Source organism: Columba livia, chromosome 14 (assembly GCF_036013475.1).
Source record: "Columba livia isolate bColLiv1 breed racing homer chromosome 14, bColLiv1.pat.W.v2, whole genome shotgun sequence".
Classification (NCBI taxonomy): Eukaryota; Metazoa; Chordata; class Aves; order Columbiformes; family Columbidae; genus Columba; species Columba livia.
Window position 1 is genome coordinate 296,168 of NC_088615.1, and position 15,708 is coordinate 311,875.

The following is a 15,708-nucleotide window of genomic DNA, read 5'->3' on the forward strand; positions in this document are numbered from 1 at the left end:
TGGCATCTACATTAGACATCTACATTGTGCAATTTCTAATGCAATAAACTGCAGTATTTTTTCTCTTATAAATCGTGTTTAGAGCCTGTGTGTCATGCGATGAAAACAACCAATATATCTGTCTTATCTACCCTATGGTCTTCCTGTTGTTGCTGCTTTTATAGTGGAACTGATGTTGGAAAACTTACGGGGAGGTTCCATTTGAACCAGCCGCTAGGTCTTTAGGACGTATTAAGGCCTGAAGGTGAGGGTAGCAGCCAGACAAGAATGTGTCTCCTGGAAAAAAATGGTTCAGGCTGTCTTTGTGTATCAGAGAAAGCCGAGCAACAGCTGCGTTCTAGTGGCACTTTTTGTTGGGACAGGCAAAAAATGGGGACGGGAAGGAAAGAGTAACAGGTGTTTATGCACCATCCTTTTTTTATATTGGGGGAAAAAAGGTCTTGTAGATTTAAAAACAAACAAAACACAAAGATGTTTATTGTTTGCAATTAGAAATGCTTAGGGAAGGCGTTTTTCCCCATAGCAGAACTTGGGAAATCCTGCACGTGCATTTTTTTCTAAGCAGCATAATTTTCTTAATGTGATACAGACATTCTAATCTGCGCTAACTGCGGATCTCGTTGCCATAAGCAGCAGCGCTTTTGAAAGTAATGGTATTAACAAAGCGCCGCTGCTGTTCTGGTCAGTGCAAACTGACCGGGCAGGACTGGGAGGGTCGGTTCGTGTCGTTCGGCGGGTTGTAGGGCCATCCACACGTTTGAGAGGCAATTTGTTCTCATGCAGCCAGGGCTTTAGCGTTCACGGTTCTCTCTTGACTCAGAACTACACCATTTTCAAATTAAGGTGGGAAAAAGCCAGGAAATTCTCAGTTATAATGTGGCCACTTTGCTTAAGGCTTCTGGGTTTTACAACTCAGGTGGGGTATTTCTGTTTACCACTTTAAATATCAAAAGAAAGTATGTTTATTCGCTCTCAAGTTTGTCTCATCTGTTCTCACTTTCCTTGCTTTAGTGTTTTTCTCTTGTACAATCTAAGTATGTTCCACGTGAGTTCATAAATGTGCTGTAGATCTTCTCTGTAGTAATACAAAGTGGCGTATACACAAACATGCAGTGTGCTGTGCTTCTGCTTCCGACACAAAGTGATTTCCTGCACAAAGTGATTCTGTCGCACATTCTGGAAACAGAAACTGAGAATGTAGCTGTTCACGTTGGGGCTTTCGTGCTGTTTATTGCTGCGTGAGCTGTTGGAAACTACTGACAGTTCTGACAATGTCACGCTGCAGTTGCATGGACCTGGAGCAGCTGCCGTGCGTATCTGCGTGGAGGAAAGTACCGTTAGCTGTGGACTTTGAATTAGTAACACCTTTTTAATAGCTGTAAGTCCAAGTTTGGCAGAACCCCATTGCTTATCTTGATTTCACAAAGATGTAAGAAAACCGAATATTGAATGTAAAGCATGTAAACCAAACTTGCCCTTACTTTTCTGTTTTGAAGGGGAGAGAGATGATCTTAATGTGACAATGTAAGGGTTTTTTTCTCCTTTTGAACCAGTTCATGGCTCTGGGGTTTTAGAAAGGGAAACTATTCTGTAAGGTCTGTTTCCTGAGGTGAGTGGTGGAATAGAAGAGTCCAGTTGGCAGGTACCTACAGTGACCACCTCGTCCAACCGCCTGGCCACTGCAGGGCTGACCAAAAGGTGAAGCGGGTTATTAGGGACGCTGTCCAAATCCTCTTAAACACTGGCAGGCTCGGGGCAGCAACCGCCTCTCCAGGAAGCCTGTTCCAGGGTTTGACCACCCTCTTGGTCAACAAATGCTTCCTCACTTCCTCATGTCACATCTAAAGCTCCCGTGGCACAGTTTGGGCCATTCGCAGGCATCCTGTCCCTGGATCCCAGGAGCAGATCCCATGTCCCCTCAGGGAGTTGCAGAGCCAGGAAGTGGCTCCTCAGCCTCCTTCTCTCCAGACTAGACAAGCCCAGAGCCCTCGGCAGCTGCTCACAGGACCTGCCCTCCAGCCCTTCCCAGCTCTGTTCCCTCCCCGGGCTGCGTCCAAGGACCTTCCCATCCCTGTGCCGCGGTGGGGCCCGCACTGCACACAGGGCTGCAGCTGAGGCTGCGCCAGCGCTGAACACCGCGGGACAGCCGCCTCCGGCCAGACGTGCCGCGTTTGGTGTCCCCAGGACGTGGTCTGCCCTCTTGGTGCCAGCGTTGCTGCCGGCTCCTCCTGTGCCTGCAGCCGGCCAGCACCCCGGTCCTGTTCTGCAGGGCTGCTCCCCAACCGCTCCTCTCTTATAGTCTTACTTCACATGTGTGACAAGGTAAATTGACTCGTTTAAGTCTTGTGTGAGACAATAGATGAAAAATAACAGCTGTCCTGATTTGATGGGGACGGAGTGGTAACCTGCACTGTGTCGCCTGTTTGAATTTGTCTGCATTTAGAGATGCCTGTCAGTTGAGGGCATGTGCTAGTGATGGGTCCTGTCTGTGTAGTTATGTAGAAAATCTCCCTTCCTTTTCATCAAATTCTTAAATATCTTGCAAAAAGGAATATATTCCAAAGTCAACATTATTCTAATAGGTCTTTCCGTCAGCCTTTTTTCATATAACCTCTGTGATAAGAGAATCGCAACAAGATGATTGCTTCACTAATGCTGTACGTAAAAAGAAACAGTACCGTTTTGTTACTCTTGTGTGGTAGTCCTCTCTTTGTCTCACATACTGCTGCCGAAGTAGCTCCAATGAATTGAGAAAGGTACAGGCCCCCTGAAACTGAAAAGGCGTTTGGCGCCGTTGCCGCCGTGTTGCTGGGACGTGTTGAGCTGGAGGGCGGGTGAGTTGTTGCTCGGCGTGCCCAGCGGTAGGTGCAGCTCCAGAGCCCCTCGGGAGGGCGGCTCGTCCGGGCCCTCCCTTACTGAGCTGGGTCTGGGGGAGCAGCGTGCGGGTGTCTGGTGCCTCCTGGTGGGGATCAGAGGGCTGTGGGTTGTGCCCCAATACCCCCAGTCGTCGTGGAATTACTACAGAACTCTGTTTTGACTGTCCAGCTTATGGTGTTTCTTAACTGACTAGGAATTTCTTGCTGTTCATCTGACATACTTGATTATGTTTGTGTAGTACGTAAGTTCTGTAGATGAAGGGTTGGAATGCAGCCATATTAATTTAACAGCCCTACTTGTCAGAACATGGAATGAGACTTGTAACCGTGTTCCTGTTCTTGGCATTCTTACTGTGCAGTTTCATAAGGCTTTAATGTTTGTCCTTTGTGGTAGAAAAAACAAGGATGGTATCTCAGAACAGCGATTTAGAACTGTAGTCTGGTTTATGTTGTCGCACTGTAAATAAGGTCGTGAAAAGTCTGGCGAGTAGCTGTTTCTGCATAATCTCAGTATTTGCATTTGGTTCAGGGAGTTCGGTAATGACAAGTCACCACAGAGTTTCTGATTTAGGAGGGATTTCACAAGCTTTCCTGGCGGAAGGGTTTAATTGTGTGAATGCCGGTTACCGTGCTGGTAGAGGCTGTCTAAATTCCCTGCACAATTCCCATGTGAAAGAGGCTTGCTTTGTGTCTTCAGCTGTATTTTGTGATGAACCCTTTTTACATCTTTAATTTTGTATGGGGAAATAGCATTTGGAGGCAGTGGTGTGCGTTTGGGGATAAATAATCTTTCATAGGTTAATAATTGCTGTGGGTTTGGTTCCTGTTTCTTTTATAATGTTTGACAGCTATGTAGATGTGATGATCTCAGTGTTATCATTACAACACTTATTCTGATTTTTCTGACTAAAGCTGCTGTCTCCTTATCCGTAGGGATTGTAGGAATCTATTTTTTCTCTATTCAGTGTCTGAAAAGAGCTGAAATGCCTTCTGAATTTTTTTCAATCAGATCTTTGTGGAATTTGACGGCTGTAACTGGAAGCAACACGCCTGGGTGAAAGTCCATGCTGAAGAAGTTATCGTGTTGCTGCTGGAAGGATCGTTGGTTTGGGCACCTCGAAATGATCCGGTGACGCTTCAGGGGACGCGAGTGTCCCTGACCCAGTGGCCCGCACTGGTGAGTATGCGGCCAAACGCTCTCGTATCCTCAGAGGTTTGCGTCAGCACAGCTGTGAAGCACAAGGCTTGGATATTGTACCGTTCTGCAGGTACCAAAAATTGCTTGGGGATGGATTTTTTGAAGTGGTGAGTAGAGGAGTTAACTGGGAAGTAGAGTGCCTCTGGAAAAGCAGCTGGGGGGCAGCATGATTCCGGGTCCTGCCCCAGAAAGTATGAGCTGTTACCTCACGGGCACGGGATGTTGTTTACTAGTGGGTCTCTGAAGAAATATGGTACACATCCAAAAATCTTATTTTTTCCCCTGTTGTAGAACTGGGAACGTGTTAGGCTTTTCCGAATTGTGAGAATAGGCCTTTTGGACTTACTATGAACTCCCTAGAGCTCTGTATGGTAAAGGCTGATGCATCGTTTTTGCGTCATGGAGACTAAAGCAAATATGTTGTAGCCAGCGTACCTGGGTATGCCCGTTCCGCAGACCCCCTGATGAGCGCTATCTCCGTATACTCCTCCTCCTCTTAGCAGCTTCCGAAGAGGAAGGATCATTGTATGCGAGAACCCTACCCTTGTGGTCATGATGTCTAATTTGTATTTATTTGCCCTTCTTTTGTTTCTTTGCTCCTCCTGCAGTCCTTGGACTGCCGGGGTCCTGCTGTCTGCTTTTTAATACCACGTTTTGTGCACAGGCATGCTGACATGTATTTTCGAGTCATGGACCTTGTGCATTGGCTGAATTTTAATTTAGTGTTTAAAATGGATACTTGGGCTCAAAGCAACAAGTTCAGCACTGCCTCTTTTTCTGGGTGCTTCTTCATTGCTTTTGTCTTAAGGCCGAAGAGAACAAGGCCTTTACAGCAGAGATTATGCGTATGGCATTTTTTCCACAGGCAGAGTTTTCCTTTTTCTGGCTTGTCTGCAAGAGTGAACTCTAGTTTAATTTCATCTGGGAAACTTTTGCAGGATCAGTTTCTTTCAGGTGATTCCCAAGTATCTCAGTATCTGGGTAGTTTGGGGGCGTCACTGTAGTCCGCACACTGATTGTGTAATGACTTGTCAGAGCCTCTTGGAAGCAGGTGTGGGTGCACTCAGGCCCCGGAGTGTGTCTGTATAGCTCAAGCCGTGTCTGCAGCCCTGCTGGAGGAAGCATGGCCGTGCCCTGCGCTGCCCTGGGCGGCCAGGCGAGCGCCCGGAGCCCTGCCGGGCCGCGGAGCGGTCGCGGGCCGAGGCAGCCGCAGCACCGGGGGTTCTGGAGAGCCAGCTGCTCGGCCTTGCAGGGTGGATGGTTTGGGGGCTGCTTGGTGGCTTTGGGGCTTTTTTGAGATTTTTTTTGAGATATGTCACTTGTGAATGTGTATTAGTCCTTCATTACCTCTTTATTCTAGTCCTGTTGAATTTTAGGAAATAGTTTTACGTAAACTGAGAAAATAAATCTTATATTCATACTGTTGTGTACAGGGGAACAGAGTGTGAACAAACTTGATGAGAGCTGTTAATGGAAAAATGTCATGAACGCTCGTGTTAAAATTGTGTGAGTGTGGGACAGATAACACATTGCTAAGACTGATGGCTGGCAACTTCCACTTATCCCCGAGTTATGTTGTAAGCTTGTCATTCTGATTCTGCTAGATATTTTTAGTGATTTGTCCTGCAGCTTGAATATCAATAGTACTGTTGTTATGAATTTCGGTTTTGCACAAAACACTAGCGAGGAAAGCTTACCTTTAATAATATGCATATAAATTACTGACACCTGACATCTTTGCAGGAATAAAAACACTGCTTTCAGAAGGCTACACCCAAAATACGTAGGATAGTTTTAACCATTAACCAAAGCTTTTTTTTAACCTGAGCATCGGAAGGTGCTTACTTGTGAAAAAATGAATACTACAACAGGTATGTTCAGTTCTGCTTTACGTTCTAATGAAGAAGTGGAGGTAATTTTCTGTAATTCCTTCTTGTACTATGCCACATGTTCAAGAATTATTGACTTAGACATAATGAATAATTGGCATTAAAAGTCAGGCACTGGGTGGTGCAAGTTGAGAAATTAAACTTTTTATTCTTTGTGATACTTAAATAGCATGTGGAGATAACTATGGTTGGCCTGTATGTGCGCTCAGTCATTTTTGTAACCTTTGTGTTTTGTCCATCACAGACTTTCACTCCTCTAGTAGATAAGCTGGGTTTAGGCTCTGTGGTCCCAGTCGAGTTTCTTCTGGACAGACATTTACGTTTCCTGTCTGATGCCAGTGGATTACGTTTGTTTCAGGTATTTGTACTGTGTTCAGTTAAAGTGCAAATTTAACTTGGTGCTGTGCTTCGTAGATAAGTTTACTTTTTTCTTACCGTTACCCTTATAGATTTTTGTCTTCCTCCTTTCCTGCCACGTGTTTGCGTTTGTTTCCCTGCCTTTGCGGGGCTCGCACTAACCTCCTCCGGGCCCCTCCCGACCCTGCTCAGATGGAGGGCGAGCTCTCAGGCGTGCTGTAGCTGATAACTGCAGTGGAAGTTCTGCAACAGCTTTTGTGTAGTTGGTCTCTCTTTCCTCCTGGCATGTTTAGCAACGTTTTTCTTAACTTTTCTGGGTTTTTTTGTTTGTCAGTTTCTGAGAGCAGTCCAAGAAGAGCTGGCCTTTAACAACTAATGGTTCTGTTATCTTAAAAGACTATACCGTTATGTTAAAACAGTTTGTTGTTGGCAGATGGGAACAGAGAGCCAAAATCAGATTCTTCAGGAGCAGCCTTCGCTAAGAGAATCTGTCAATGCGTTGATCAGTGACCAGAAACTTCAGGAGATATTTAGTAGAGGTGAGACTGTGTTTTTCTATCTCAGGTCTGCTTTGTTGTGGAACAGGTAGAACATGCTGGGATTTGTGAAGAAGAATAGTGATAGTATCTGTTACCGTTTGATTTGGGAGGTAAATTTTCTCTATTGTTTTGCAAATTCTTTACAAAGAAGCATTATTTTATCATAGATACAGGTAAGCAGTTGCTGAGATAGAACCAGAAGTACCTTTTGGGAATGATCACTGAAGATGTAGTTAAAGTAGGACAACATTTTATCGATAACATCCATGTATTTACAACTTCCCTTCTTTTAAGTTTTAGTTCTGAATTTTTAAAGTGTTGGTCCTGTTCTATGGTTCTGTTTTATAGTTCTGGAAATTTAGAAGTGAAGTTACTCTCTAGTTGCTGATCTTTAAAGATTTCTTATGTCAAATTCAAATATTGGCATTTTGAGAATTAATACATGAATTGTTTAAGTTGAAAATATGATGAGGCTGTGGCTGCTCAGTGTAGAGTTAATACCTTCACCGTTGTCTGGATTGTGTATTGGGGTTAAGCCTGGTGGCGACTTTGTGATCAGGTTGGGGTCCTCTAGGTCAAGTGCCAAAACAGTTTTCTATGCAGAGTTTGAGTTCCTGGGCCAGGTGGCCACCCTGGAGGTAGCCCGCCGTGTTACCTTTGAAGGATGATGTAATTCTAATGGGGATTTGGTGCCTTTTGGTTAAAAAAATGTTTATTGCTAAAAATGCTGTGGGGACAATACTTCTTACATGGGCAAGTAGCTGCAGAATTGTCCGGTTTGGAGCCTTCTTCCTTAGCACCTTGCTCAGGTTGTGTCAGATGCAGGCTGTTGGATCACTGGGAGCTGGGATCTTCTGGAAGACTAGATTCAGACAGAGAGCATCGTCCCTGCCTTGGGGATGTCTCAGGTGCTGTCTGTATCAGGCCAATTACAGGCTGCAATTGAAAAACTATACATAAAACTCCTATATATCTTGATATAGAAGTAGGTATGTTTGTGAGAGTTGCCCGGAGAGGCGGTGGATGCCCCGTCCCTGGAGTCACCCCCGGCCAGGCTGGACGGGGCTCTGAGCAGCCTCAGCTGGTGAAGACGTCCCTGTCGTGGCCGGGGGGCTGTGTGAAGGTCCCTCCAGCCCAAACTGTTCTGTGATTCTATGGTCCTGTGGGTTTTGATGATCTAATATTAACGGGTTTTTTGTCTGCATTTAGGGCAGGATGAAAGCTCCGCGTGCTGATGCGGAGAGTGAGGGCAGGTTCACGGGAAATATTTCTGCAGATGGTTCATTACCTGTGTCAAATAACTAAGACTCGTTGGTTTAGAGATATTGGATATTTGTGCAATTATATTACATTTTCAACAGTTACAAATACGTGTTTCTGTTCTGAACTGCGTGCAGTTTATACTGGGATTTGCTACATCTGAACTGAGTCAGAATGATAGGACTGTCCACTGGATTGATGCTTCATAATTACTGACCTGTAGGTTAGAAAACAAAAGAGTTTAGTTAGCAAGGAGCCCCCATGTAGCTTGATTTTGTCGAAGGAGTGAGTTTATTTTGATCTTCTGCATTTTTTTCTACTGGCAAACTGTGTTAATTTTGTCTTTACAATAGCTTTGAGTCGCAGCAGTGAGGGCTTGTTCACTTTTTACAACAGTGTGCTTGGCTTATGCAGGATTTGCAGCAGAAGCCCTAGTGTCTTAATTTCCTTCCACCTGAAGGATCACACACCAAGCCCTAATTATGTGCACAGAACTCTTTTTTAATTGTGTTACTCTTAATTAGTATGACACAAAGCCTGTCTGGAAAAGGTACTCAAAATCCTTCTTTTCCAGGTCCTTACAGTGTCAAAGGCCAGAGGGTTAAGGTTTACCAACCAGAGGATGAAAACAGCTGGCTCTGTGGTGTCGTGAGCCATCAGGACCCCGTAACTCGTCTCATGGAGGTGTCTGTGACTGAGGTAAGAATATGAAGGACTGCTTTGTGTTTCCGAAAATACATTTCTCAGTATCTTGTGGACAGTGACAGCCTCACCAAAACTTGTGCTTTTGGTTCTTTGTTATTTGCTTTAGAAGATGAGTAATACGTAATTATCCATGTTGTAATTCACAGATTTATTTTTTTTTTTTCCTGTTATGGTGACTTCCCACAATAAATGATGATATACGGCCCATTTCTATAAATGAAGCTATAAGAATTTCTTTGGAAATGAATGCTATATGAAAAAACATTGGGAGTGTCTTTCTGGATGGGAGAGCGTGCTGATGTACAGAAAGCCGCCTTCTGGGTCTGGAATGCTGAGATCTTCCTGTGCCTTTTCTCAGGCAGTACAAGTCATAGTCAAAACAAACCCGCTTGCTGTATTTTACCTTAGGCTGTTTACTTTTGTCCTGTTCCTGTCGGGACACCTGGTGAGCGTTGTCAGCAGCACAGAAAATGTGTGCGGCGCCGGGCCGGCTGGGGGCGTCCTGAGCGGTCCGGCCGGTGGCTCAGCCTCGCCAGCAGCCTGCTCCTTCTGCAGGAGCAGCTGGGAACAGGGCTGGGGTGCTGCGTGTGAATCGCGCTGTCAGCAGCGCCCTTCTCTGCTGCGGGTCCTGTCCTGTGTCCCCGTAGCCTTTTCCACGGGCAGAGTGAATGCACTGGACGCGCCCGGCGAGTCCTGGGTACCCTGCAGTGGTCCTGCACTCTGACTGCTGGATCTGTTGCTGGTACACAGGAAAGAAGTGCAATGGTAAATAAGTGAAATTTGTGAAATGTGTGGTAGATAAGTGTAGAGCTTTGCAGAGGCACTGGAATTGTGGAGTGTGTGCTTTCAGCAGATACATGCCGGGAAGCACCCATCTAACTGTGTGTCTACTGTGAAATAAAAAGGTAACACCCAAGCGCAGTTATAGAGATTGGGGATTAATTGCTCCTTGTGGGGAGCTGATGGTGCTGCTTAGCATAAATTAATGTGCTTCCTTCCGTTAGTCTTTTCTACATCTAGCAGAGCGGATGTGCAGAAGACTACAACAACACTAAAATTTAAGAAGAGCGGTGTTAAATGCAGTGAATGCCTCTAGAAATGCTCAGTAGAACAAATACACAAGGGATCAGTGGTAGGAATCAAATCTGAAAGTGTTTGAAATAGCGAAGGAGCAAAAGGATAGAAGGTAAATAGGAAGGTTGTAGTATTGCTAAGAAAGTGGGACAGAAAAAAAAGGCAAATTGGAGAGGAGCTGCAGAGAAACGCTGTGCTTAAGGTCTCTTACATTGATACTGTATGCTCTGAATTAAAAACTAACCTACTCTTTTCTTACTCCTACCTCCTCAATATCAATCTGCAAAAAAATTAGAGTGGTGAAATAAAGTCGGTGGATCCTCGACTGATTCATGTGGTGATGGATAACACTTCTCCAAGTGAGGTACTGCAGCAATTCAGGTCTTGCATATACAGTGTGAAACTTCATAAAGATTTAGATATAAAATATCTAAAGCATGGGAACAACTGAAAGCTGATGTTATGTTCACTGTTGGCTTTTGATAATGTAGTTGGAAGAGGAAAAATTTCTTTACCGCTTTGAGAAATGGTCACAGCTTTCCTTAAACGATCTTCTCTTTTCGTTGAGGCCTGTTTTACAGAGGTCAGCACGGGTCTTGGAGGGGCTCAGTGGCCGTGGTGGCTGCGCTGCGGTTTGAGGGGTAGTGCTCTGACAGAGAATGTCGCTCTGCTCAGTGCCTTTTTTGACAGGATCACTTTGTGCTGCTTCGCAGACCTGTGCAGACGTTTCTAAAAATTGTCGTCTGGCTTCTCTGAAGCTGGCGTGTGTGCTTGTGGCATTCCATTGCTTTAGTGGAGAGGTTCCACGATAACATTTGAACCTGTGTTTTTACCCTAGGCTAAAGGTCAGACTATCTCCTGTAGTTAAATTTGTAGGGTTTGGGTAGTGGACAGAAGGAGTGCCCTTCAGAAGAACTCTGAGCATCAGACTTGTAGCAAAAAGTAGTATGCACATGGTTTCTACACATGAGCAAGAACTGTGTCCGAGTATGGCTGTGCGCCACGTTTCCCAGGCTCTGCCATGATGTGGAGCACGCTACAGCGAAGGAGCTCAGCTAAAAATCTTACTGCGAGGATCCTGTCTTAGCAGAGAAAAGACAAGACTGCGCTTACGCCTTTGCTCTGTGTTCACTTGGTATCTTAGATGTCTCAGTTTGCATTTAAATTTTCCTAAGTGTGAGAGTAGCGTTATGTGTTCTGTTCTAACAGAAGAATATTATTTGAACTGGTTTCCTGATTGTTCTGTATAGTGATTGCGTGGTTTTGTGTATTATAGGGAGGGGGCCTGAAAGCAGCTAAATCATCGAAAGGGAAAAAGAAGAAAGAAAGTCTGGAGGGAAAGGATGGACGCAGGAGGAAAAATGCTTCAGATTCTGGGTTTGATCCTGCAACAAAGAAGCTAAAGGAGAGGGGTGAGGTGGATAGCAATGGTAGTGATGGAGGCGAGGTAAGCAGAGGTCCTTGGAAAGGAGGCTCCAGTAGTGACACAGGACTGGATCCAAGGGCCAAACAGCCTTCATTCATTCCTCAGATTAATCGCAATATTCGCTTTGCCACTTACACCAAAGAGAATGGCCGAACACTAGTAGTCCAAGATGAGCCAGTTGGTGGTGACACACCGTTGCCCTTCACTCCGTTTTCCCCTGTGGCTGGACAAGCGTTGCTAGTTGGATCTGGATGTAAAGAGGCAGGAAAGTCACTGGAACAAGTTGGCCAAGGCACGGTGACTTCTGCAGCTGCAGTTACTACAAGTGCTTTGACACCAACAACCGTGAGAATCTCTGATACCAGTTTGCCAGCTGTTACTGGACAGGAGAAACTGAAAACGGGCCGGTCACAAGCCCAGGGCGAGGTGAGTAGCCCCTGACCCAGCATATTCAAGGCATACATGCATATTTGCAACAGGTGTTCTGCAACATGCTCCTGTTGAAAAAGTGTGTCCATGGAATTGAGAAAACTACTTTTTCTCTTTTTAATTCCTCCCTTCCCAAAGGAAACCTTTCTGTTATCTGGTCTAAGAACTCAAAAGAAAAGGTATTTGGTGGAGTTGTAAGGCAGAACTTTTTTAGCACTCCCGCCTGTATTCAGCCTTAGTCTGAGGAGTGCAGCCTTAAAGTCACACAAGCACTGAACTTAATTGTATTACCTTTGTTGTGTCATATGGAAGATAACCTGCTTAATGTCTCTTGCCTTTATATAAACAAATATGTATGAAAACGTGCCCTGAGATTCTTAAAATAAAAGCCTCAAAACCAGAAAAACAAAGAGACTACATTTAGACAACCTCTTAGATGACCAGCTGGTCTGTTACAGCTGTGGCATCTCTGCAGTAGAAAAATGAACCAGTCGCATCCTGTCCTGTCTAGGGCTGAAAACCGAAATAATTAAAACATTTGAGATGAGTACCTTTAGAATCAATTTTGATCAAGAGCTCAGTCTGGAAGCAGCTTGAAAACCTTTTAGTTATGTCTTTGTTTTCAAGGGGAAAAGTAGAAGAGAAGCCCTTTTAAAAACAAAGTAAAAGCCTTTTTACGTAATCAAATGAATGCTTGTAAAAACTAAACCAAAAACCCACCTCAGTAAGTACACCAAAAATTAAGAAACTCATAGTCTGCAGAATAAAAAAAGAAGAAAATGGGACGTACGTTAGAGGGCCCAAGGTAACTGCCAGGAGGTTAAAGGGCTTAGTTTCATCTCTTTCTTTTGTTTTAGCTAACAGAATGGGGGGAAGGGTGAGATGTTGAAATTGGGATAAGGGTTCCTAAATGGTAAGGTGTAAAGGAGAAACAGAATTGTAGAAGGCAGGAGGGTTACGTAATTAAATCGTTATATTAAAAATAGACTGAAAAAAGTTCAAAGTTGGAAACAACTACAAATTGTGTAGGTAAATGGTCAAAATTGTATCTGTCATCAGTGGTATTAAGGAAGCGCTTTAATTGTACTGACAGATATTTCAAGGGTGCTGGCTAAGAAGGAGAAGCTTTTCAGGATGATCTTGAGGGAGGGTGAAAATGGGAGATGATTGAAAAGCAGTTTCAGTTAAGGTTCCCTTCCTGCTGATTTGAATTAAAGCAATCAGCAGTTTAAATAACTTGCTTTTCTGTGAATTATTTCACTTTGTCTTGAGTCTCACTTTTGTTCTAAAGCCTGATAAGACATTAAGTGTTCGTTTTCTCCATGTGTCTTTAGTATGTAATGGGCACCATTAGCTCATTAATTTCAATAGCTTGTAGGTAGGAAGAATGAGTCTAGCAGAATTTTTAAAGAAGTTTTGTCATTGTGGATAATTCTGCTGGAAGTTTCTGTTACAGGTGGGTAAGTAGAATGCTAATTGTGCAATAAGATGAGCCAAAGTATTGCCGAATCAAACAGGAATCCTCTAATAGGCTAATGCTTTTAAATTTTGTTTTAGAATTCCCGAAATTCACTTTTGGCTTCTTCTGGATTTGGAGTCTCTCTCCCAAGTGCTTCCCAGTCCTCGGTATTTGGGAGTGGAAGGAACCAATCAAATGGAGTGGTGACTCCAGAAAGCAAGTCTTCTGGGTTTCCTTTCGGCTGTACTGGACCAGAGGCTCAGAAAGACTCTGATCTGTCCAAGAACTTGTTTTTTCAATGCATGTCCCAAAATCTACCTTCTAGTAACTACTTCACGGTCATTTCTGAGAGCTTGGCTGAAGATGCCTCTAGTCGGGACTCGTTCAAGCAGTGTACAGATAGTGCGGGTGCCGGGATCTGTAAAGGTAAAATTATTTCAGTGGACACTAAACCGGGGGCCCAGTCTGGCAGTTCTGTGGAGCGGAAGCTGCCTGTGGAGTCCATGCCTACCCTCACTCCGGCCTTTTCACGAAGTCTGTTGAATACTCGCCCCCCAGATAGTCATGAAAACCTATTTTTACAGCCCCCAAAGCTATCAAGAGAGGAACCGTCAAACCCTTTCCTCGCATTTGCTGAGAAAGCAGAACTTAGTCCTTTCAGTGGCTTCGCATCTTCATCTCAGACAGGGGTTTCCACTCCCTCTGCACCTGTGGGTCATAAGGCCACTTCTGGCTGGCCAGAATCACTCACCTCTACGGACTCTTCTCTAGCTAAGAAGAAAACCCTGTTTATAACAACTGACTCTTCCAAGATGATCTCCAGTGCTCCTGGTTCAGCGGTTGCTGCCAGTGTTCAGAGTCCTTCCGCTATGGGCAATGGCCGTTCCAGCTCACCCACCAGCAACCTGACACAGCCGATTGAGATGCCCACGCTCTCCTCCAGCCCAACAGAAGAAAAACCAGCTGTTGGGCCTGGGCAGCAGGACAATCCTCTTCTGAAAACTTTTTCTAATGTGTTTGGCAGACATCCACATGGCTTTTTCTCTTCACAGGCAGAGTTTCCACTGGAGAGCAGAGCCCCTTTTGAAGCTGTGAAAAGGTTCTCTCTAGATGAGCGTAGCTTGACATCCAAACAGGACTCAGACTCCAGTACCAATAGTGACCTGTCTGATCTGAGTGACTCGGAAGACCAGTTGCAGGCCAAGGCTTGTATGAAGGGCATCCCAGACCACCTGATGGCAAAACTGGGCTCCAGTGCAGAGCGCAGCGCTGAGCTGCTGCTGGGGAAAGGGAAGGGCAAGCAAGCCCCGAAGGGCCGGCCCCGCACAGCCCCCCTGAAGGGTGAGGACTTGGTGAGGGTGTCTTGGAAGCACAGGTGGGGTGGAATACTGGGGTGTCTCCTGTGTGATGAACTCTGTGAACCAGCCACAGGTGTAAACCCCGATTTATGCTCGTAGGCAGCACACAGGATATTTACAAGGCTAAAGCTTAATGCTTCTTGTCTTTGAATCAACATGTTCACTTTGGGAAATGTTGAAGCGTATTTGTCAGGACCAAAGCGTGGTATGCTGCAGACTTGGACAAGCTTAGTGGTTTTGCATGAGTGCGAGCACACAGATGTCTGAAAATTTGCTTATTTAGGCCAGCATCCTTTTGCTGTTGCAGTTAACTAATGGATTTTTGTTTTGCCTCACCCAGTTGGCCAGTCTGTGCTGAAAGATATGAGCAAGGTGAGGAAGCTGAAGCAGTCAGGTGAGCCTTTTCTCCAGGATGGCTCTTGCATCAATGTAGCTCCACATCTGCACAAGTGCCGGGAGTGCCGTCTGGAGCGGTACCGCAAATTTAAGGAGCAAGAACAGGATGACTCAACTGTGGCGTGTCGCTTCTTCCATTTCCGGAGGTGCTCAAATTCTTCCTTCCTTCATGTGTAGTCTATGTGCAGAGTTTGGACCATGTCCAAGCACAAAGTAATTATGTTTTACTTATTTAATGTATTTGGGCGCAATAATGAAGATTTTGAATGTCTTCCATTTCCCTGCATCACCTGACTGGAATTCCCTCGCTGGGGCAGGAAGAGCTGATGATGGAAGACGCAGCCATGCGATACTAACTGAGCCTCCAGTCCGTCCTCAGGAGGTCAAATTTGCCTTGTTGGGTAGAATTTTACAGAGATACAATTTTAGTTTGGTCAACAAGTAACTAAACATTGCCAGCACAAGGCAAACGTTTGACTGGGTTTTGTTGAGTACAGAACTGTTTTTTAGGAGTAGAACGCTGCCTGTGTGTTCTCTGTGTTACATACACGTCTTACGGTTCTTTGACCTGTTACGCTTCTCTTGATCGTCCTTAACTGCCTGTTCTAGCAAGTGCTATGCATCTGTTTAGAAAAATATATATTTGTTCACTTTCTGGTGTATAAAGGATGAAGTGAATTCCTAGTATGTGCCACCCATCCAGTAACGATTATAGCTGCTTCTCTTCCTGAACTCGTTAAAA

At 44.9% G+C, this 15,708-nt stretch overlaps 1 protein-coding gene across 7 annotated transcripts in view; it reads left to right on the forward strand.

Annotated features, from left to right (window-relative positions):
- The window catches only part of KDM3B (lysine demethylase 3B), a 50,542-nt gene that overhangs the window by 7,475 nt on the left and 27,359 nt on the right, over positions 1 to 15,708 (forward strand). For 5 of the 7 annotated variants that reach the window (XR_010466013.1, XM_065029351.1, XM_065029345.1 and 2 more), the window contains 8 exons: positions 3,886 to 4,053; positions 6,208 to 6,321; positions 6,754 to 6,859; positions 8,694 to 8,818; positions 10,194 to 10,262; positions 11,175 to 11,750; positions 13,311 to 14,553; positions 14,911 to 15,112. Coding sequence is in view for 6 of the 7 variants with exons in the window: in XM_065029351.1 (XP_064885423.1) it covers positions 3,886 to 4,053; positions 6,208 to 6,321; positions 6,754 to 6,859; positions 8,694 to 8,818; positions 10,194 to 10,262; positions 11,175 to 11,750; positions 13,311 to 14,553; positions 14,911 to 15,112 (2,603 nt within the window). In the remaining variant the exon portion in view is untranslated. The remainder of the gene's footprint in view (positions 1 to 3,885; positions 4,054 to 6,207; positions 6,322 to 6,753; positions 6,860 to 8,693; positions 8,819 to 10,193; positions 10,263 to 11,174; positions 11,751 to 13,310; positions 14,554 to 14,910; positions 15,113 to 15,708) is intronic. The other 2 variants (XM_065029348.1, XM_065029347.1) reach the window with 2 other exon arrangements.